The sequence below is a fragment of the Pleurodeles waltl genome, chromosome 1_1, assembly GCF_031143425.1.
Source record: "Pleurodeles waltl isolate 20211129_DDA chromosome 1_1, aPleWal1.hap1.20221129, whole genome shotgun sequence".
Taxonomy (NCBI): domain Eukaryota; kingdom Metazoa; phylum Chordata; class Amphibia; order Caudata; family Salamandridae; genus Pleurodeles; species Pleurodeles waltl.
The window spans coordinates 969,922,025-969,947,165 of record NC_090436.1 but is presented as its reverse complement, the minus strand read 5'-3'; the positions used below and the strand labels follow the sequence as shown (position 1 = coordinate 969,947,165).

General features: G+C 40.1%; 1 protein-coding gene across 1 annotated transcript in view; it reads right to left on the bottom strand.

Moving 5' to 3' along the window:
• TRMT10A (tRNA methyltransferase 10A) overlaps positions 1 to 25,141 on the bottom strand; it is a 166,717-nt gene that overhangs the window by 33,551 nt on the left and 108,025 nt on the right. The window contains exon 5 of the mRNA XM_069230237.1: positions 19,965 to 20,114. Coding sequence (XP_069086338.1) covers positions 19,965 to 20,114 — 150 coding nt within the window. The remainder of the gene's footprint in view (positions 1 to 19,964; positions 20,115 to 25,141) is intronic.

Here is a 25,141-nt window from a genome sequence, read left to right as displayed (position 1 = left end):
GTAAGGTAAAGGTTTGGTCTGGATGAAAATTTAAAACCACTTTAGGAAGGAATTTAGAATGAGTCCACATTATCAACCTATCACTAGGGAAAACTGTACAAGGTTCATGGGAATGCATAGCCTGTATTCTGCTAACTCCGAGTGCTGATGTGCCATAACGAAAGCAGCTATCCATGAGCAGTGATGTAAGGCAGCCTTATCGACTAGCCTAAAGGGAGAGCCCATGAGTTTTGGAAGGAAAATATTCCTCTGCACTGGGGGAGGGTGGAGGGGGCTGTCTTAATGTCCTCAAAGGAATCCTTAAGCACGGAGACTTAAAAAGAAAATTGTGAATTATATTTCCTTTAGGTAGTAATGGCTGCCAGGTCGACTTTTATAGAAGACAACTGTAAACCTGATCTGGCCTAATGAAGAACATAACAAGTAAACAGTGGGAGCCCTGAATAGCAAAATGGCACCAAAGAAATTCCACATTATGGCAAGTCCTTCATGCTTACTGAACAAAAGGCATTCTGATATGTTGTACAAAGAGACTGTATGATGTACAAACGCTGCTGAGTTTGGTTTCAGCGAGGGGGTCTGGAGTGCAGAGACAGCTAAGGAGTAACTTTTTGCCTTGATCACAATTTACATTAAGAAAAAGTCTGCTCCTTCTTTTAACTGTATTGGCACAGATAACCCATGAGTTTGGGGGAAGAAATAACGGTCATATAAATTCCATCAAAAGCTCACTGTGGGGCATACGGCAACAGGCATTACAAAAACATGAAAGAAAGAGAGTGTTGTAATACTGGATAGAATGTAGAATATAGAATTTAGAATCGCTTTGAGAGAGATCGGTGTCAGTTGGGAGAGGAGGCTATGCCGATCGGACGCTGTCAGTTAACCTTTATTATTGATGTGTCTTGAAATAAGGAAATACGAAGTTCATCTGCGAGGGTATACATCTTTATTCACAACAATTTGGAGATGAGCGTTGTTTGGGCTCACCGACTTTTCTGTATTGTGGATCTGGTCGACGAACGTTTTGGTAACCTTGAACATGGCGTTTTTATCTTTAAAGTAGTCATCGCTGTTCAAAAAGCTACTGTAGCCGTGTGGTTCGGCATTTCCTCTTTCCTTATTAATTTATCGCCACTTCACGCACTCATTAATGAAGTTTACTAGTTTCCTAGCAGCGGTTGCTAGTCACGCTGGAGTGCTGCGCGTGCTATTTTTATTGTGCCCAATTTCCAACGAAAACAGATATAGTGGTGACAAACGACGACCATTTTGGATTGGGCAAATTGAGCGAAACAAGGGCAAATTCCTACTAAAAGTACTTATCAACGGCGGCCATTTTGTATGTCGATTGGGATATTCATGGCCTTCAATTGACCAAGGAGTATACAGTAGCCATTTTAATTTTGCCGGAGAGTTTCAGATATTTGGAAGAACATTTTGGAAGCTGTGGAATACGTATAAATAAAAAAAATATATATAAATAAACTATGGCTCATAATAATTTTATTAATCAACCTGCGTGGTTTTTAAATAATCCTGGCAAACCTGCAATTAAATGGAAAAATTGGCATAGAGCATTTGAAAATTGCTTAGTGGCTATTGACGGTAAAAAATTTGATCCAGAACGAAAAAAAGCATTGATGTTTGGCCTATTAGGCAATATAGGTCAATACATTTTTGATAATCTACCGGAGTATGAATCGCCTCCTGGTCAATTTATTCCATTGAATGAGTATGAGGAAGCAGTTAAACGTATGGAAAAACAATTCAAGGAGGAACCCAATGTAATGGTGGAGAGGCACAGTTTCTTCAAGCGGAAGCAAATGGAGAATGAAAGCTTTGAGGAGTATATCGCTTCTTTGAGAGTCTTAGCGTCTTCATGCGAATTTAATGAGATGATAGATACTTATATTCGAGATCAATTTGTATTTCAATGTTATTAAAAAAAAAAAATACAAGAAAGGTTGTTGGCATGCAGAAATCCAACATTACAAGAGGTTGTTGACATAGCCAAAGGAATTGAGAGATCGTTAAGGTCTACTAAAGCTTTAACATCTGTAGATGTTTCTAATACAGATGTATATATGGTACAGGATCAAAAGACTAAAGAAATTAAAGACAAGGATAGCAAGTACAATGGAAGTAAAAGTGTACAATGTTACACATGTGGGTAATAATCCCAAATGTCCTGCGTTAGGGAAAAAATTTATTAAATGTAAAAAGGTCGGTCATGTTGCTGTTGTATGTAGAAGTACAAAAGAGGGCAACCAAATTAGAATTAATACAGTTGATAATTTTGATGAAGAAATGTGTGCAAATATTGTGCTAACTGTAGACGATGATGGTTGTAGAAAGGTGATGAACAGATATAAAGCATCACTTTGTTGTGTTAGTATTGGAGGAAAAGAATTGGAAGTCATGGCAGATTCAGGTTCTCCTATTACTATATTAGATAAGGACAAATTTGAGAAAGTTTGGAAAAACATGAAATTTCAAAAAAGTGATGTAAACCCAAAGGCGTTTGGAGAGTTTGATATTAACATGGTGGGATATTTTTGTGACACTTTGCAATTTAAAAGTTGCAGCATCGATACTAAGATATATGTTGCTGAAAATGGCAGGAACATTGTTGGTTGGCAGGATTTGGGTAGACTGGGAATAATTTTGAAACCAGGATCACCTAATCCAATCATTCTAGGTGATATACCATGTTCAGATGTCAATAGCGTTGAGGACACTGATATGTATTTGACTCTTGAAAAGGTGTTGACTGATAATCAGGATGTTTTTGCGAATCATACTGGATGTGTGAAGGGGTTTGAACACGAAATTAAGTTGAAAGCAACAGCTACACCTGTCATTCATAAAGTGCGTCCTGTTCCACTGTCAGTTAGAGGGGAGTTAAAAGATTTATTAAAGAAATTGTGTGATGAGGGTGTGATTGAATTCACAGATTCTTCTGAGTGGGTCTCGGCTATTGTAGTTACAAAAAAGAAAACTGGTGATATACGGTCATGTGCTGACTTGAGATTCTTGAACAGGAATATTGTAGAAGATTGTCACCCTTTGCCCAAGATACAAGAAATTCTAGCAGCTACTAATGGTTCAAGATATTTTTCGTTGATTGATCTTATGTCAGCATATCAAGTCAAATTGTGTGAATCATCAAAAGATTATACCACTTTTGTAACACCATTTGGAGCGTACAGATATGTTCGCTTACCTTTTGGACTTGCATCAGCGGCAAGTGTATTTCAAAAGCTGATGGATTTCCTTTTTAAAGATATGGACGGTTTTGAGAAATTTCAGGATGATATTTTGGTGCATGCGAAAACATCTTCTGAACACAATGTCATTTTGAATAAAGTGTTAAGTATTTTAAAAGAAAGAGGGATGACAGTAAGTAGATCAAAATGTAAGTTCTTGTGTACGGAAATAGAGTATTTGGGACACACTTTATAGGCTGATGGTATAAAACCAAAGGAGGATTTACTTAAAGCAATTTGTGAAGTGCCCAGACCTAAGGATAAGGATACTCTTAAATCTTTTCTTGGGTTAAATAAGTACTATTCTAGGTTCATTCTGGATTATGCTGGCATAGTTGAACCTCTTAGGAAACTGTTAAGACAGAAAGTGAAATTTGAATGGTCACATGAGCAAGAGACTGCATTTATAAATGTGACAAATGCCATATTGAAGGCACCAGCTTTGCAACCTTATGATACTAAAGGGCGCAAAAGAATCATGGTTGATGCTAGTGCAACAGGTATAGGTGCTGTGTTTACTCAAATAGTGTCTGGAAAGGAAGTTACAGTAGTTTTTGTTTCTAGAATGCTTCGGAAATCGGAATGTTTTTACAGTACCATCGAAAGAGAGGCATTGGCTTGCGTTTGGGCTGTGGAGAAATTGAAGACATATCTTTGGGGCAACGAGTTTGAGTTAGTAACTGATCATAAACCATTAGTATACATGATGGATGGGAGGAGTAATACGAAGGCATCTTTGAGGTTGAGCAGATTATTATCTAAGTTACAAGAATATAACTTTGTTATAAAACACATTTCTGGTGGTTTGAATAGACGTGCTGATTGTCTATCCAGGTTACCTTTGGAAGATGATGATCACAGAAAGATTTTGGATGATGAACGTGTAGTGGCTTATATGGACGTTGTGGAACATTGTGATGGTGCGATTTCTGCTGAGGAGTGGTGCAAGGCTTCTGAAAGTGATTCAGTATTACAACAAGTAATGAAATATGTCACTGAAGGGTGGCCTCCTAGCAGAAATGTAGGTAATGTATTGAAGAATTTTTCACAAGTAGCTGATGAATTGAGTATTGAATGTGGAATTTTAATGAGACATGATTTGTATGTTCCACCACAAACTTTAAAGAAAAGTTTGATTGATTTGGCCCATAAAGGACATCCTGGTACTAGTCTCACAAAGAAAGCTTTAAGATCATATTATTGGTGGCCTGGGCTTAACAATGATGTTAATATGTATTTAGATAACTGTGTGGAGTGTATTAGATCTGAAACATTGGAAACTAAGCAAAAAGGAGTTACAACCTGTTTTGATACCTGATGCACCATGGGAGAAAATAGCTATAGATATTTCAGGACCATTTACTTTACTTGAATCAGATATGGGTTACTTAATTGTCATCACAGATTATTATTCTAAATGGATTCACTGGGAATTTTTAAGAAATGTTATTACTGAAACGGTTATTGAATTTTTAAGAAAAATATTTGCAATTGAAGGTTTACCCAGAATTTTGATATCTGACAATGGTACACAATTAACTTCACAGAAACTGTGTACATTTTTGGAGTGTCATGGTATTCGACAAGCAAAAAGTCCTCTTTACAATTCTTCATCAAATGGCCAAGTGGAACGTATGAATAGATTTATGAAAGAAGGTATTCAATTAGCGTTGGCATCAAAATTAGATGTATATGAACTTTTACGGGAGAAAGTGTATGGGTATAATTGTACTGCAAATTCTACAACTGGATTTTCACCTTTCTTTTTGATGAGAGGCAGGAAAGAGAAAACTTTACTTACTCCTAAATTTGGCAAGATCGTGAATAAGGGTAATATAGTCAAAATTGTGGAGGATAATGAACTTCAAGTTAAACAAAAAATTGTCGACAAACAAGTAAAAACTAAACATTATTATGACAAAATAAATAGAGTGAGATCTGGAGTATTCAATGTAGGTGAGTGGGTACTTGTAAGAAAACACTATAAAGTACTCAATAGGGAGTCGGTGTACACTTCTCCAACGCAAATTTTGAAAGTGTCTAATGGTTCTGTTATTTTGAAAGATAAGAGGTGGTGGAGTAAAAATGCTGTGATCTTGTTAAAACCACATCAAGAGAGTATTTTGAAAAATGTAGGAAACATAGATGATGTTCATTGGAAAACTAGAGATTATTATGATTTTGGAGATTTAACTAGTGATGGAATGGAGGGAAAATCCAATTGCAGAATGGATGGAAACAGTAGCAGGAGTAATAGTAGTATTTAAGACAATGAAATGCATAACTTAGAAATAGCACAGAGAGTTACAGAGAATGAATTAACTGATGTAACTGATGTTAATTTGAGAACTAGAAGGAAAAGACAAGTTCCAAATAAGTATTCTGAATTTGTAATGTATTAATGCTTATGTTATGTAGTAATTTATAATTTTCTTTTTTTTTTGTTGTTTGTTTTTTTTTGTTTGGGGAAAAAAAATGAGATGTTGTAATACTGGATAGAATGTAGAATATAGAATTTAGAATCGCTCTAAGCGAGATCGGTGTCAGTTGGGAGAGGAGGCTATGCCGATCGGACGCTGTCGGTGAGCCTTTATTATTGATGTGGCTTGAAATAAAAGAAATACGAAGTTCATCTGCAAGCGTATACATCTTTATTCACAACAGACAGAAACATCAGAAATAAAGGTTTCTCTTAAACAGCTAGCAATAGTTAGTGTAGGTGACAGTGATGAATGAGAATCTAATGTAGGCTCTAGTGCAGAGGGTTCTAGGAACCCAAGCAGGTAAAAAGGGTCATAACAAAACAGAATCACACCAAATGAAGTCAAACGTTTGATGTGTCAAGGTCCTAAATTCTTATCCTACAGCTGACAATCCAGGCAGCACCTCATTTATGATAAACTGTATTTTCTGTGGGACTAATTTTTCAACAAAAATATTATATGGATGAGTACTGTATTGCAAGCAATGGGGGGAAAAGGAATACGATTGCATAAACCAACCTCTGCTGTAACTGCGTGATTGTCATGAAGAAAGTCAACAACTCACGATGATAGTATTGAAAATAAAACAGTTAGTCTAAATTCAAGCAAAAACTAGGACTAAATGGTATTTTCCTGTTTAAACCAGCAAAGGACTAGGGTTTAGCAAGGAAACTGGAACTACATCGCGCCCTCAGAGCACTGCGTGCAATCCCCGCTCCTTCTCAGCCAGATATCACTCAATGAGTAGCAGCTGTCCTTCTCCCTTGCCTACGCGCTAAACTTTCTTCCTGTGTGATCTGTGCAGAGAGCCCTAGTTAAATGAAGGACAAATGAGTCACACTGAACTTCAGAGGATTAGTATTTGAATGGAGGCCTCGAGGCACATTTATGGTAGGGAAATAATCACCAGACAGCACAGGTAAGGTAGAGAAACGGTCACCCAACAACACACATACTATGGAGAAACTGTCACTCTATAGTACATGTATGGTTGTGTAATGTGGAACATGTTTGATAATTTGTCATTTTGGGACACTGCTTGCAAGCGGGTGACATGGGGTGAAGCAGGAGAAGTGGTATTAGGGTTTAACATACAGTGTGTTTTCGACATCACAAAAATTCCAATACTATATATTTGACAAACTACAATAGTATTTATGGATTGAAAGGACAAACAAGATGGGCCTGTTACCAAATGATTTTAACATGTGTAATAACGTAGGTGGCATAGGTCTGATGGAGCATAAAAAGGCTGTTTCACGGCAAAAAGGCGTGGTAAGAGTAAAAGGGCATTTAAACAATGCACACTAGCTTCACGCTGTTTGTTAACAAAAAAATAAAGAAGAAAATGAACCTCCTTAGCAAGATAGAAGGAAACAATCCATCGGTCTAATTATCATTTAGAAGAAAAACGCAAAACAATTACCCTAGACTAATAATTATCAACACAATTTATACACTGTCACTTTCCCATGTGACGCGCTCATTCTTAAGCTGTGTCGCACCTTTTCGCTGCCAGTCTGCGCGTCTGCCTGGCTATAAATGGCATAGGCCTTGCTTGTTACAACTAAATGGACGAAGGCCACTTCTGCCCTAACACCAGCACCAGGTCAAATAAACCCTATCAATATTTGTGCTCGATAATTCCCATCGCTTTCGAACATCAATATAATATGCACTTCAGGGAAAGCAGAGCAATAGCAACAGCCACACATTCCGTAAACAGGAAAGGTGTTGGATTCTAGTGTCATGTTTAAGCAACAATACAGTTGTAGGGAAAGTGGTTATGTTGGCCTCGCTGACATGTTCATTCGATTCAAAAGCGCTCCTAAAGACGGAAATGTGCAAAGTTGTTTACAACTGTCTATCATGCTTAATAATAATCAAGTTTACAACCACAACGAGCCAGACATTTTCTACTGGTTGACTTGGAAAGTGTATAATCTATCCTGTTATGCTCACGTCTCAGAAACATTCCGCAGAGATAGTTGATGTTTTTAATTTATGACTCTCGATTATCCACAATATCACACCTACTAAGATTTTTATGCACGTATTAAAAGCACACACGCTGCCACAATTTTGATACCGCAATTAGGCATGCCTACTCACCCTGAGCTACTGTGTCTCCCAAGATCACCTCTTTTCACACGGTTACCCATTGAACAACCAATATCATACAGTGGCAGGCAAGGTGAGTGTTGTGTTGTGTTGTGTTCACTACACACGTTTTCAATAAAAGAAGTGAAGTTTATTGAAATATAAGATCATAAATGCAGGCCAAAGTACAGTTCAAATTCACCCAGTCCTTAACCGTCACTCTCTGCCCTGTCTCCCTTGGCAACCCATTACATATCCCATGTCATTGTGATGATGCTAACGCAGATATGTTAATTAGAAATATTAATTAATGAGTGTTAGGCATTTTGATTAACAAGAAAATTATAGTAAAAAATAAATATAGAAAGATTAATGTGCACGTTTGAAAATGTGCCCACGAAGAGTGGCTGCCATCATTCACAAGTTATATGCCGATGAACATATGTTGTGTAGAGCAGAAAAGATGTACTTTCCCAGGACTCGAACAATAGAGACACTGATTGGAGAAGAAGATGCAACATTTTCAATACCTGATGAGCCGGATGGTGAGGACATCGTACAATGAACCAATCAACAAACTGAGAACGGCGTAATCTTAGAACTTATAGATTCGTAAAATAAGCATTATTGGTTATGGTAATAACTGGTGATCGACTGACCAATTAGGAATTAGGGGGATGGTCTGGGTAACCTTAATAAAAAGTCATGACAAAGGGCAAAATCTTAAGGTGTGAGGGGAGAACTGATGCAGATATTAGATGTCAGAAGACGCAATTCGAGATTCTGTCATTGGGCTCATGCTCTTGAGAGCCTGATGAGTTGCTGATCGATTGATGACCTGAAGACGAAGACTGACTTTGTTGCTGATCCATTCTGTGGATAGTTAGCTATGACAATGTGACTGTTAACCTTTGTGCCTTTCTTTCTAGGTACCAACTGCGCTGTTTAAATAGGTTTTCTTTTAGCTAGATGTTTTCCAAATTTGTGTTCTAAATTGTTTTCGCATGACGTCCCACATGCTAATGCGAATCTGGGTTAGGTAAGGTTCCTTTGGGTGACGCTGACAGTGACAAATGATTGACTAACTGATTGCTTAACTCTGCTAGAAATGCTGTTATACTGTATTCATCTTTGTTGGTTATGCTGAAGCATTTGAGCATATGTTTTCTCAAGTTCTGATTAGATTATGTTATTGGTGGTCATTAATGAACTAATTCTGAGCTGATTGAATAAAGTTTGAATTAACCATATGGATTAGAATTGTAACTAATAGGGAAGTAAAATTGCTAAAACATGCATTGAGTTGTGGTTATTCATGGAATGTTGAGATGGTTGATTAATGATTAATAATTCTCTTAGTGGTTACTGATTGGGTATATTGAATATTGATAACATTGGTCTCTACATAGCTAGGATACTCCATGCTACCCAAAAGATTCATCGGCCTATAAGTGTCCCCTTGTAAGTTTACTTACTAAAGACCAGGTGCGGTAGCAATGATATACGTAACATTCCACCCCTGTGAAGTAGTTGACATACAGTAAACACAACACATCTTCTACCTTACAATAACACAAATGCAATACAACAAAGGAAAATTACTCAACTAATTACACTTCAACAATTACATTCGCTAACTAGAGAAATTGTCAGTTCCTTAAGGGATTAACATTCTAAATCAAGTAGTCTTGCAAGTACACAGGATGTCTGATCATTCTTCCGGACTTTGTGTTAACAATTCTTCCCAAATTATCTCCTGTAGAACTTTCTCTCCCTTCACCCTGTGACTGATTTCCTTCATTATAAGAGCTGCAATTAAGAGATGCTTCTACACGCTTCACTTCTTGGCATTTGTTCTTTTTCAACATTAATACCTGCCTCAGGATCCAACCAATCATAATTTTTCTTGTCCATGTTCTTTGAAGCTATATCGTCCCCATTCCTACATTTTACAAATCTACTCATATGCCACACACGTCCATCACTTAATTTAGCTGAATTAGTGAAAACCTCTACAACATCTGAAGGTTCTAAATATTTGCGGTCACCTTTCTTAACTTTAAATGGTAATTTAACTCAACTTTTATCTCCTTTTTCAAATCGTGAATCCTCCCCCTCCCCCATTTGTCTTGTCTAGGATATTCTTCCATACTTCTACCGATTACCATTTGCTAAGTCTAGAGGTAAGTAGCCATTTCTGATTGTTTTCTATGAATTGGACTCTAACTCTCTTAATAGTAAAAGGGCTATAACCAGCAACTGTGGGTGTCGTGCGATACAGCCATAACAGATTCTTAGTAGAAGTCATCCAATTTAGTTTATTGTTCATAACCAACTGTAGTGAGTATTTAATTACTCAATCAAATCTTTCTACCTCTCCATTACCACTGAGACGGTGAACAGATGCTGTCTTATGTTCAATACCATTCCTCTTTAAGAAGTTTTCCATCTCCCCACGTCTCAATTGTACACCATTATCTGTAATTATTCTCTTAGGTAAGACTTCTTTCTGGAATATTTCATTCATGAACTGAATTACTTCTACAGTATTGGCCTTATTTATCTATTTAATTTCAGGCCATTTTGAAAAATAATCGACTACTAACAACACATACCAATTTTCCTCATTGTCAAAGATATGACCTATAATATCCATGCCCAATACTTCCCAAGCCACTTATGGACAAGGAACTGGGTAAGGCAGTGGTTTCAATAACTTTTGTGACTTATCTGCATTCACACAACTAGTACATTCCCTGACAATTCTTTCCACTTCCCCATCCAGACCGGGCCACCAATATATTTCCTAAACATTTTTTTTACTCTTTACTATTCCTAGGTGTCCTTCATGGCACAGTTCGATCACATTCTTCCTTAAACTCTTAGGCAGAATTATTCTTTCTCCTCTAAACACTTTATCATCAACAACTGACAGTTCATAGAACACTTCAAAATATGCCTCAAATTAGGGCACAAGGTTTTCTAATCAGGTCCGCCTTTTAACTATAAAATACTTAATATCAGACAATTCCTTATCCTGTTAACTCTCTATTCCTCTTAGCTAAGGACCATATTCCTCATCTTCTCTTCAGTCCAGGCTACATTAAGCTCTTCTACCATTTCTGGATCTTCTTGTGGTGATAATGGTAGTCTGCTTAGACAATCTGCTATTCTGTTCTTACTTAAGTATACAATAGTATATCTCAAATCAAACACCCCAACCAACATCCTTGCTATTCTGGGTGTTGCCTTGAATAAACCTTCAGTAGATAATATCTTCTTTAGTGTTTTGTGATCACATCCCACTTTAACATGGAAACCCCAAATAAAGTTTCTGAAGTGTTCTAATCCCCAAACTACAGCAAGGGTCTCCTTTTTAATTACAGAATAGTGTTCTTCTGCTGGATATAATGCTCTGGAGGCATACGCCACTGTGAGTTCCTTTCCGTTTTCACCTTTCTGGGACAGCATAGCTCCTAAGCCCTTGTTACTAACATCTATGCACGCCAGTTTTGGATTGAAACCATACAAACGTTTTGCTTCACAAATCTCTCCTTAACACTTTCAAACCCATTTTGTAAGGTTTCGGTCCACACATATTTACACTTATTTTTCAGCAGTTGTCCTAAATTAAATGTTTTCTCTGAGAATTTTGGTACAAATTTTGCATAGAATTCTACCAATCCGAGAAAAGTATGTCTATCTTTTGGTGTTGGAGAATTTTTGTACTGCTTTTAATAACTCTTTCTCCAGTTTTACCTGTAACTTCATGCCCCAAGGAATCCAAAGAGCGCACAGCAAATTTACATTTAGAATATTCGGCTGCTAAGCTATATTGTTCCAATTTCTCTAATACTTCTCTCCCTTGACTTCATGTTGAGATTTTGTTTCTCCCATTATCAATATACTGTCCGGAAAGAATATTACACCTGGCATGTTTTTAAACAACTTATACATTTGTTTTTGGAACATGGCAGCTGCCGATGCTAGCTGAAATTGCATTCTAACATACCTGAAACATCCTTGTGGAGTCATCATCAATAACTCTTTATGAGATCATATAGATCATAAAAGAATAAAAACACAATACATTATATTAAAACAAAACATATGTACAGATAAAACTTTCATTTAAAAATCCAGCAACAAATCCCAATAAAATAGAGCAAGTCATCTAACTGCCAGGATAGCTAAAACAACAGCGTCTTGCACCAAGCCAAGGCACCTTTTACAAAGTAGCCAACAGAACAACATACATCATAGTCATTAAACTGTTAGAGAAAAAGCAATGCTGCCCTACAATTAGTGAAATTCCTATGCCGTCATAGAGCTACTAAACAGTTTCTTAAAAATCTTATAAAATTTGCAGAAAAAACCCAAAGTGCAACAGTTTTTGTGGGGATTGTTCATCACAAAGGCAGACACAGATGTCTCCAGAGGAGAACTGCCTTTGGGGCAAAACCAGCATCTAACAGAGAGACCCAAACCTAAAGCAGGTCAGTAGCATTCGGTCATACATGTTATGAACATACAACAAGTAAAGCGCAGGTCCAATTGACATTTGGACCATACAATGCTCCCTAACTGTCGGCTTCAGAGATGCCGGTCTATGCTTGAGGAAGCAGTCTGGAACCCAAGCTTTATCCTTATTAGATATTAAATGTGGATTCTCAAACAAATGAGGGCAGCCCATGGCTGTCATATCGGCTTTGATACATCTCAGCCACGGGATCGAACATGCAAGGTCACTAACGAGGCACTCCTTAATAATTAACTGGTTGAGAACAGACTCCTTGTTGGCCCAATTTGCGCACCAAAGCTCCAGGGGAGCTAAGTTAATTCTATCCTGTAAATATTATAGACGCAACTCCTGATAAATAGGAAAGTGCGGTGTAGATGGCGGAACACCCAATAACTGGTGGCAGAATCGATTTTCATCCACCTGGATGCTCCCAACCTCTTTGTAGCCCTACAAGTCATAGCATATAAGCACTTCCTCTTGTAGACTCCAATACAGGGGCAACAGGATTTCTCCCTATATTAGCAGCTAGGGAGCTAGGTAATTTCTACTGTATGCAGAAAAAGTGAGACCCTGCCTTGTGGAGTCATAAAAGTGGTCACATTTTTGCTGTCTTCATGCAGTTTCACCTGGTGGTGTGCTGATGATAAATAAATACATGAAAACCACTTCATCACCTTAGTTAAAACTAACATTTCAGTTATTTTCGGTAATGGAAATTTTTTCGACCACACTTTTACTATTTAAGGCCCTATAATCTACATACAAGCGCATGTTGCCATTTGTTTTACCTGCTACCATTAGGGGCGCTATCCCTCCGATGGCTCCAGTTCTTTAATGATTCCGGCCTTTAGTAAATTATCTAGTTCTTTATTTAGTTCATCTCTGAATATCCATGGAATCTGCCTAGATTTGTGTACCTTGGGGTTGAGCATTTATCTTCCAAATGATTTTATGAGAATATCCCTCTTTGGTTAACCCCTTCCCTGCCCCATGAGGCAAGGCTTTCTCAACTGCCCAGTGCTGGGCGATAGTGCGCTCTACAAATATACATAACATGTTGATCTCAGTGTAACCCAGATTCTATCAGGTGGGCTCCCCTCAGTTGAAAGAATAAAAAGCACCAGTACATTATTGTTAGTACACATTTGTAGCAACTGTCCAACAAGTTACTTACCTTCAGTAATGGTCGTTTTGGTGAATACTCTAACCGCAAATTCCTCACTTCGTGGATATTCCTCCATGGGACAAACTGGATCCAGGAACTCAAAAGCAGTACTCCTGTGTGCCAGCAGGTAGAGTCATGCGGCTCCACATAAGCGCCACCCAAGCATGCTGACCTCAGTTGCTTGTTAAGGCTTGTTTGCACCCTCAGACATGCAGCCCATTGGCAAATTTTCTTCGCCAGTGCGCAGATCTCTGCACTGTGACCTTTTTAGATGGCAAAAGAGTCCACTCCACAAAATAAGGAGTGAGTTGGTCGGTGAGTAATATGTGGAGACAACTGCCACCAAAAAAAGTGCTACAGAAGGTCAGAACCTTCTGATGGCATATTCCTCAACTTGTGAAAAGAAATTAAAGTTGTATCTCTCCTGGCAAAGGATCTGTGGAGTACACCGAATTAAAAGTCCTACAGACCGAAAGTCAAAATGCCCATCCAAAGACAAAAGTGCTTTGTGAACATGTGCAACGATGTCCATGGTCTTGATCTTCAGAACTCGAGCCAAGAGAGCATACAGGAGTTCCGAGCTGCACTCTTTGCGGAATGCAACTCAGAGAAAGACCCTTCTTGGGAACTCTAACGTGCAAAAATGCTGACACCGAGTTATCAACGGTGGCAAAAAGTCTGACCCAGGGTTCTCTCCATTGCTGGAAAAATCCCTCTGCCACCTGGGGGTATCATTTCCATTCTTTATACGCTACGTGTCGTCCACAAAGTTTGCCAGCCCTGGTGTTTAAAGATCCCACCAGCTGGCTCATGACCAAAGAAATACGCTCACAAGACTTCCATGAAACAGCAGAGTATCCAGGATAGTTTAGTTGAAATGGAAAGGAGTCAGGTGTGACTTCGGCACTTTGATAGTGAACCCAAATAATGTCAGGAGGTTCCCCATCATCTGGAGGTGGCCTACGACTGCCTGGTGCAAGCCCGCCTCAACAGCATATTTCTAAGGTATAGAAAGATTTCTACACCTGACCTCCAAAGATGCACTTGACCACTACCATGTCTTTTGTGAACACCTGAGGTACACTGGTAAGGCCAAAAGGGAGCACTACTTCAAACTGGAAATGCCCCTGGTCCACTGTGAACCACAAGTAATGCCTGCAGAATGGGAATATAAAAATACATGTCCAGCAGTTTTAGTGCTACCATTCACTGACCGGGATCCATGGCAGACAAGACCTGGGCCAGCTGAGCAGCTTAAGTTGGTCCTTCCGTTGGAAGGTGTTGAGAAGACGGAGATATAAAATAGGAAAAATGCCTCTGTCCTTCTTCGCCACAAGGAACTAGTGATAGTAACATCTAGTTCCTACTTCAGAGGCCAGACTCGTCTCTATGGCTCCTTTGGCCAAAAGGACCAGCATGTCCTGCTGCAAAATAAACGTGTGTTCCTCTGTTGGCCACATTGGGGTGGCAGGAGAGACAGAAGTAAAAAAAAAAAATTTAAAAAAAAGGTAGGGACTGAGCTGAATGTTGTCCCTGATGCCTTAAATATTGTCTATGGCTGCCAGCAGGCTGTTGTGCCAGTAGCGGATCTTTGTTGGCAGAGTTGGAATGCCCTACGGTAACCACGAAAGAGGCAAAACTGCTGAGGAAATTGTATGGAATGGGCAAATAGCCCCTGGAAAGATGCTGTGGCACGATTCACCTTAAAGCGTTCCACAGCAGAGTCTGCTTTCTCACCAAAAGGCGAGAGCCATCAAATTGCATGCCCATTAAAGATGCCTGAACATCTCCATCCAATCACACATACATATCCTTTGCCTCACCCAAGCAGTCAGTTGGGTCGAGGCAAGCTTGATGACAAATTTTGCTGCCATTCTGTATGGTTTTGGCTGTAGAGGCCTGTAGGTTCTCTGAAACATTCATCCAGTTTTGACAAACTGAATTCCAAACACAATGAGAGTAGTGGCATAAGGGGCAGCTGGCACTGACTGAGGGGGGTGAGGAGAAGTTGAGGGAAAGGTGTTAAGGTCGTCATTGTTTGTGGACACCTTTACCAACGGGATCTCTGGAATAGAACGTTGTGTTAAAACATTAGGACTGCCTGCTACCTGTCTGTGGTGACAAGCTACCTGTCTGTTAACTGAAGGGCTAAAGCATGGCCTTGCCCAAGTCTTTTCCAGATCATCCATTAAGGACTCACTAAATGGAAACAGATCAGTAGGTGCATGGCCAGGCTGAAGAATATCCATCAGGATGTTTGTTTGACCTCCATTGTAGGGATCTGACGGTCAAGGACCTCAGCACCCTGCCTCATGAGCATAGCAAAAGAGGCACTCTCCTTTGTAGCAGGACCAGGGGAAGAGACAAGCCCAGTGTCTGGAGAAGTGTCCAGGCCACTGGCATGCTGTAATTTGGCATACCAATTTTCCACATCATATTTTGAGGAGAATTTCCTCATCTCATCTCAGTTGTTATAGTGTAGATCTGATTCAAAGAGATGCAGTCCTGAAGTAGATGTAAATGTAAAATCGGGGTATTGGAGTCTGAAGGATTTGTTTTTATTCTGTGCTCCAGTGAGATACAACACCGCCCTTGGTCGCAGGTGAGTGACTCACAGACTGACTCAGCAACCACTACAAGCAACTACGCCTAATCTCGTATCTATGTGAAAGGAACCAGTACAGGGAGTGGCCCTGGAATGAAAGTCTGCACAGAAGCCGATGCAGAACCCAAAACGGGTTCAAAGGCATAGATCTCACAGAGAACAAACCTGCCGCCGGAATCCCAAATGTAGGCCTGTGCAGATCCTTGGAGCCCAAAGGTGCGCCAAATATGAGCAAAATGGCCTCCCTAAAGGCTTCTCTTTTGTCACGACACCACTGACTGACTTGGAAATTTGGGTTCCACTGGGACCATACACTGAATCCATTCTTCAGAAGTGAGTTTGACAGGCATGACGACGCTCGTGTGCCCTCTCTACAGTTCGAGTGCACCATGAAGGGGCGAGTCCCATTTCAACTTCTTATGCTTCTTTTCAGACTTACCCGAATACTTGAACTGCAACAAGGACTTGCTGCGGCAAAAAGACATTCCTTTTAACGTCAACTGCTCATGATGAAGAGTCATCTTATGCTAGTAAACTTTCAAGTTGTGTTCCAGTACGGCAAAAGAAAGGAACTGATGTCAGTGTTTCTGGGTTGTGTTTAGGTGCAGCTCTGCTCGTCACTTCCAGAGTGGGCGACATTGTTGCACAGCTACATGACTCCACCTACCGGTGTGTAGAAGTAGTGCTTTCGATCTAGTCCAATGCCCGGGGGAATATTCACAAGGTGAAGAATCTGCAGTTAGAAGCATCCATTGGAATTACCTTTTGTACATGCTGTGCTGTCACATCATGGATTTGGGCAGATGTTTGTTTTGAAGGTGGTGTTATGTTGCTTCTCCTTTCACAATAGTCTCCTAGACATCATAGCAGGAGTCTCTTTTTACCACTAGTTTACCTAGTGAAGTCAAAATAAAGCAATATATATATATAAACCACAGTCAAGGTATGCAGACTGAAGAGGTCTAAAATAATGCTGTCATACAATATTTCCTCAAGTCACCATATGGACCTTCAAACAGCTGTTAGCAGTACATGCAGGTGTCGGGTACCTTGAGAATTACAATCAACAGTTAAGGCCAGATCCCTGATGGATGCAAAGACCCCCTGCAGGGCACCAGAATAGGGTGATTACAAAGACATGAAGGGTCCTAATGCAACATCTTGTTTTTAAAGTTGTGACAGGAAGGTGCAAATAAACACCATATTGATGACTATCATGACAAAATTGTAACCTCAGGTGCTGCATAGTCAGTTTATGATTAGGTATAGCTGTGCATCTCCAGGTTCATTCCGAGAAATATACACTTCTCTCGGATCAGCATCAGAGACAAAGAATTCCATATGAACCTCACTGTACAATACAGGAGCACAATAAGTGCATTATCACCCAAGGACAGTTAGCGGCAGACTTGATGACTAAGCATGCCAGTATAAGTGGGTGAGGGTTTGATGTCCTTTGGCTGGCCATTAGGTAATGTACATTGAGCAAACCACTAAGTAAGCACACCAGGTTTTGTCAGGTAACACCTAGTTGTTACTTAAGGCCACACCTCTGTTATTTTTGTATAAGTAAAACAGTGACAACAGAAACAATATGTTCTTGGGAAAATAGTGAAATACTTGGGAATAATGAAAGTCACATAGGCTGTGATCAGGAGAACTATTTGTAATTAGAATACTGTGGATTACAAAGTAGTCCCCCTTTAGTGAAAGTACTACTATGGCCCTTTGCAGATGAATTGCTGAGGTAAGATAACACTTGAAAGGCAAGGTATGCCATGTTGGACGCTTTGTCAGATTGTGAACCATGGTCCACCTGCATTGGTGCATAGCCTTTTCTCTTGCAAAATCAAAGCATTAGGCTTACTACTGTAGACATTCTGACAACTCTGCATAGTACAGCATAATTAAATTCTGAACAAAATGAAAAGACAGAAGGACCCTGTGCTGGGGCAAATCAGCCTTCTCTAGCGGTTTGCACACATTTATTAGGAGGCTCCATTTACTGGCTGCTTAATCCTTTGAAATGTTGTGATGCAAAGTGTGGGAGACTCCTGCAGTCCTCACAATAATGGACAAAACTTGAGGCTGTGGTGACCTACACGATGCTTCTATGCAAGTTTACTGGTGTTATAAAAGTAACAGTCCACAAAAGAATAAGGAGGGAAACTGCTAATCCAGGACATGTTTAGCTTATCTAATATAACAGCTGTCTTTTTGCTGTCTACCAGAAACCTCACTGACAACAATAATATTCTGCCTTCATTCAAGGAGCACCTCAACTATTTACCCACCGAAGAAACTTCTAACACATTACATATAATTTGAAAGAAGTGATTTGACTCCATTTCTCTGCTACAGTTCACTTCAAATTTGCTGTGTGATTTATAAGGCCTCCCTGGCGAGGCTGAAAATCCAAAAGAAGAAGAAAGAATGCACATGGTAAAAAGCTTACTCTTTGTATGGACTAAGACTCTGGAACAACCTCCCTTTGCACTTCACATTTGCTCCCTAGTTGGTGCAATTCAGAATACATCTCAAAATGCACCCATTCACATTCCAGATTTTATTACTTCCCTCGCCAGACTCAACCCTGTGTGATGCTATCAGCTCTGTATGCAGGCACACTTACTGTTCTCACTTCACATTCTTGAGCAGGGGTCTCCAATCTTTTCTGTAGCGAGAGTTACTTCTGATCAGTGAAAATCCTTGTGAGCTACCAAAGGCTAAACAACTTGCACATTATTACCACACATCTCTATGCCCAGCTTCCTTCACTTTAAGCCAAAATGTCCACAGAGGTACTATGGTTTGAAAAAAATACTTTAACTAGGGGCTCTGTGATAGGGCTGCCGTGGGTGTCAATCAGAACGTGGTCTTTTGGGATGTATGTATTGTTACATGTATAAAACAAACAACAATTTATTTTTAAATGGGAGAAATTTAAAGAGCCAAAATATGCATAATGTGGAACATTTTTCTGTAACTTAAATTTCTCCCATTCAAAAAATGACTATTTTTCAGCTCTAAATATACCACAGTGTTCCACTGGCCACTATTACCAAAAGGCCTGCTGTTAGTAAATGCAACACTGAAAACAAAATGAGAAAATTAAAAATGACGAGTTGACATAATAATATGGTAACATTTCGTTTTAATTTTCGTTGATTTAAAAGCAACTGAGAAACATCATTTTGTTCTCACCTCCAATATTGAGTTAACAAGGACTTTTATTTAAGAGTTACACACTTTAGTGCTTCCATTCTTCACTTCTGATCCCTGGGTCATAAATATGACTCTAGCACTGCTCTTTATCAGGCCCTGCTAACTGCAGGCTGATGATAATAATAATGTGAAATAAACAAAGGTTTCCCTTACATTTTAAAGGAAAACGTGACCCTGTTCTTAGTTAAAAGTGTACTCAGGCCCTCCAGCTACTCAGAAGGGATCTGGGAGCTACTGGTAGCTCGTGGAGACACCTGTTCTAGAGGAACCTGTATGTAAAGTATCCTTAAGTGTTGGCAAGGTATTCTGCTGTCCTATGGGTCTTGGCTCACACTTTATAAATAAATGATTCTGTGTTAGTGTCTATGCTAGCCTTCTAAACAGACCTGCCTTCGCCAAGTAAGACTTAAGATATGGGTACCTGGAACTTAAACAGGGTGACAGAAAATATTTTAACACTAAGAAGAGGGAATAACAAAATATAAAATAAGGAAAGGTGAGGTAATTTCCTATGGTGGTGAGTCGAAGAAAGGTCTCCCTTCGCACATAAAAGTTTTAAAAAAAAAAAAAAAAAAAGGAAAATTACAAAACGTACCTTATGGTGGTTGTGATCCACTAGCCCTCCAATAACATAGGCCTTTGTTTCATCTAGTTCTTCAAGAACATCGGGGGAATCAGAAGTGAGATATATCAGATCCTCAGGCTTGGCCACCTTCATGTAGTGCTCTGATTGGAAATGGATATCCTTCAAAATATGAACAGCAAAATGTCAAAGACCATCAACATAATTGCTAACCGACAACAGCTAACGTACCTAATGGACAACTGAATGTAGAAATATTTTCAATTGGTAGCAACAGTTCTGGAAAGCAACACCAGTTATTGCTACAATGAAGAAAACATGATTAGTTTAAGGGATAGAATGGTGAGGCTTTCACAAAACATCAGCATAAAAGAAAGAATATTACTACCAATCCAAAGTATGTGTTGCCTAACTTCATATACTGAGGCTCAAACTCAAGATACTTCCAAATATTAGCAATACAAAGGCACTAGAAGAACAAAAATTAAATAATTAAAAACAAATAAAATCTTCCACTATCCTAGCCCTGATGCTATCTGAGGGATGTTGATAATAATGGGGCTCTATCCAAGAACTAATTAAGATACAAAAATCTATCTGCTATGGTATATTGAAAAAAGGCTATCCTAATTATTTTGGAACCAAGTTTGAAGCATAGCATATATGAAAAAACAAAGCACAGAAACAAAATGAGCTTGTTGCACTGATTACCCTTGTGAACTTACTTCAGTTACTTTATCCATTTACGTGGATATGAGCGTATGGTCCAATGAACAAAAAGAGGTATTTCATTTATTCAGAAGGTTAAATAAAAAAAAAAACATTCTACATTCCCCATCTGCAAGCAGAGGTTTCCATTGTCTGACAGCGCAATGTTAATTTTATGGTCCCAGTGGACAAACACCCTCTACAACAAACCACCCTTTTCACAATAACAACCAGCATGGTCACTGATAGGTGACAGACTGCTAATTATCACCTCTCCGCCTCCTTGGATGGACCGTGTCGAGATAGAATAAACAGTTCCAGCTCAAATCTCAATTCATGCCTTGAAGACTTTGACACAGCAGAAAATAGATAGGAGATCACAGGCCATTCATAAAGTTGGCCCTTTAGAACAGTTGACACTGAACTTAAGTTAATTACAGTAAGTGCAATTTCGAGCACTAAGGCTCTGGCAGCCGTTTGACCAGCTCATCATTTTCAGTTGTAAACAAATATGGCTTAGCCTCTGACAGGCAAAGGCTTGCCGCATACTGGCTTAGAGGACTTAAGACGCCTACATCGAACACTTGTGTGAAGCTGTTAAAACAAAAAAGCTCGTTGAGAATCAAATTTCTTACTACTGGAGTAAGTGTCTCTGTTTGACGCTGTCACACCCTTCACCAACAATACACTAAAGCGATAACTGGTTCCAAATATGCATTTCATTAGTGGGTAGTTAAATAGTCTCCAGCCGTAGTCCAGGCCGTTATATAATCTACCATGCAGCAGTCACAGCTCTTGCACAAAAAGCTTCTTTTCACTATTATTTAACACAGTAACCTGTTGTCCCATTAACAATTGACCCCCTTACAATACTCCTTTAAGGGACAATTAACAATGGATTTATGACATTCCCTCAGCCATTCACATTCTCTGAGCGCTTGAAATGTATTGTGTTACAGATCTCCTTTGCCATAAGGGAAAGCCACATTCGTTGTTCCATTCATGTTCATAGCTTTCATTTAAATGTAATTAAATTATTTTTTTAATCATTCTCCTGCCATGTACGACATAAGTAAGTTCTCAAGACACTCCACAATTGCTCAGGCGTGTCTTTAAAGCAGAACAATTTTAGTGCAGTAAAATATCTGCTTCCCTTACTAAGCCTTTCAAAGAGAGAAATGCGCATTACTCAGCTCCTGTTTGGAAATTGCCATCTTTTGCGCGGCAGTCCCCCATATTTTTTTGCCTCCATGTTTGGAACCCATCTTTGCTGGCCATAGGACTCTCTGCAATCTACTCCTGCCAATCAGTGGTAAAAGTACCGTGCTCTCTCTAAACATGTTAGAATTGGCATACCTGCAATCGTCACATTAAACTTACTTCTAAATCCCTGTAAATTAAATGCTACCAGTGGGCTGCGGCACTCACTGTGCCACCCACTAAAGTAGCATTGTAAAACGTGTCCCGGCCGATCACTGTAGCCTGGCTGTGCACCTTTAAAATGCAAATTTGTACCTGGCGAAACAAACCTTTTTGCTTGGCCCAAATCTTTCTTTTTAATTCTTATAATTCACCCCTAACGTAGGCCCTAAAGACCCACAGCAGCAACAACAAGGTGATGGATGGAATACTTGAATTAATATCAGTCACTGGCAACGGTTTGGGCCACAAACTAATCCACATGGCAGAATGCATGGCATTTAAAACGTGGGGTGTGTTTATTTGATGTTTTACAAGCCTTGGTAGTGAAAAACCTCCAAAGTCGTTTTTTCACTTTGGCAAGGCTGGCTGTCCATCGGAGCTTACACTATAGCAACTTATAGTACTTAATTTCAATGTGGAAGCAGCAAGAAAAATGAATTAACGACTCAATTGGATACATTCTATTTATTAGGGTTAAAAAAAAGCTAAGGCAATTTTCATATAAGGCTGTCTGACTCCAACCCACGGGCCGGAACCGTCATGTAAATGTAAGCATGAAACAAAACCCAATTTTACTCCCTGAAACTCCCAGTTAGTCGCTTGCCATCTTGCAATCCGACGGGGGCTACTGGTAGAGTCTGTCCTGGGCTTCACACCCTATTCCTTGGCGCCAGAGGTCGTCTCAGAGGATGGGAGCGATGGCGGGATCCAGAGTACACGCAGCTTAAGGTAGGCAGGGCAAGTCAACTTGTTGAATTCTGTAGACAGAATGTTAACAGAGGCCGCCCACTATTCTTGGTAGGTGTCTTGCTTAGACTCTACTGCGAGGGACAGTTTTTCTATTTCCAAAATGTATCACAATTTGCGCAGCCAAGCCATTTAAATCGGGGAGTCTGTCAGAGCCCATAATGGCCCATATTGACAGTACGTGATTAGTTGCGACTAGAGCTAGGGCAATGTGCCATACCCTCATCGATTTCAAAGGGTATGTCAAGGGATTAGAAAGACTGAGTATGGTGTATATAGGGTACCTCAGGAGTTGTGTATCAAGAGCTTATCAATATCGTCCCCTCCCAAAATGGACCAGTTGGGACATTGCCAAAGTAAGTGCAATAAATTGCCTGTCCCACCACAGCCCCTCCAGCAGTACCCTGTGCGCTTCGGACACCGTTTCTTCTTGCAGGCCGGAGTTAGGTACTAATACCAGGCTATTTGGTATGACCCTTCCGTACTGGCCACGTTGAACGCCGTGTGCTTAGCTTAGTAATGGATATCTTATTTTCTGGGTGTAGGTGCCTAGCTCAGCTCCAACTCACACCCTTTCTGCATCGTTGTGTTTTCATATATGAGCACTCAGCCCAACAGTGCATAAATCTCTGTAATGACCCAACTATTGTCTCTTTGAAGGAATACTCATCTCTCAAAGGGTGTGAAGTGCCGCTCAGCCTGCAGTGTAACAGAAAGGTGCATCACCCAGTGGCTAATTTGCAAGTACTGGATACGGTCTGTCTCCTACAGCCCATAATCCGTCTTCATATGGTCGAATGGGATGATCCCATGAATGTCAAAAAGGCAACTAATGCGCTTGCAGCCCCCCTACTTCCATCTGTGGAAGCCCTCCTCCTGCATGCCCGGCAAGAAGCCAGGGTTGGCCACTACGGTGATTGTTGGGAAAGGAAGGGAAGTCAGCCTAGCCCATAGTGCCAATGTCATCCTACACCTTGAAGGTGGACCTAGTCAATAGTGATTAGTATAAGCCCCTACCCAATGTCTGCAGGGCAGCCAGGGCTACCACCAAATGTGAGTTCAAGCCTTCACCTGATTCATAAAGCACCAATGCTTTTCGGTGGCTGGTTGGTATCATTCCACCATAAAGTGGAGTTGGGTAGCTTGGTAAAATCTTGGATTCATAGGGACACCTAGTCTGCCCTCGAGTGTCATACAGTAAGAAAGCTCTCTATGAAGTCGCATTTTTTCCCATTCCAGATAAGTTATTGATCCCTAGTTGCTGGGGCCTAAAAGTGTGTTTAGGAGGTGTCAATAGTAGGGACTGGAATATGAAGAGGATCTTAGGAAGCACAGTCATTTAAACAGCCACTATCCTGCCAAACCAGGATAGCTGAAGATGGCACCAACTAGCTAAGTCTGTCTGAACTTGCGCTGTGAGACAGAATTGATCTCCACCGTTCTGTCAACTGTTCAGGTCAGCTGAATCCCTAAGTATGGTATGGACATTCCCATCAAGGAAATGGTGAATGCAGTGCAAAGGCATTCTTCTGGTGTCGGGGAACGAGAAAGTTTAAGTATTTGGGATTTTTAAAGATTGACCTTGAACCTAGAGACATCTCCAAAATAGCAATGTTCTGCCCCCCCCCAGGCAGACAGGGATGATATTGGTTCAGTAAGTGCTGTAATAACATCATCAGCAAAGAGGCTGACCCTAAGAGTGTCCATCCAAGGGAATGCCCAAAATGTTGGTAGGAGCCCTCACACGCTGAGAAAAGGCTCTATGTAAAGGGCAAAGAAAAGAAGGGAAAGCGGACACCCCCGTTGTGTACCCCTCTGAATCGGGAATTGCCGGATTAATACTCCATGGACCCTCAGGGTGGCCGAAGGAGGAGCTATAGATGCTCTGAAAAAGCAAAACTTATCCCCAAAGCTAAAATGATTCAAAGTCACAAACAGATAAGGGCAATGCACTCTTTTGAATGTTATTTCCGCATAGATTGGAAGGAACAGAAACTCCTTCTTGGACCAGTGAATCTTGTCAATGAGACGGAGGCTACGCAAAGTATTGTCTCTGCGATGCCTATTTGGGATGAACCCAGCCTGGTCGGTGTCGACTAGGCCAGGCCTCAGGGGGTTGAGGCAGTGTGCCAGTTTAGCGTCAACAGTGAAAAGAGAAACAGGTGTTCAGGAGCTTCACAGTGCTTTTTCTTTGCCAGGCGTGGGAATGATAGTGATGGAGGCCTTGAGAGTAGTGTCACTTATTGTCCCACCATCAGCAAAGATGTTGAAGTCCAGTGAGAAGTGGGGCTAATGTGTGGCAGTGTTTTATA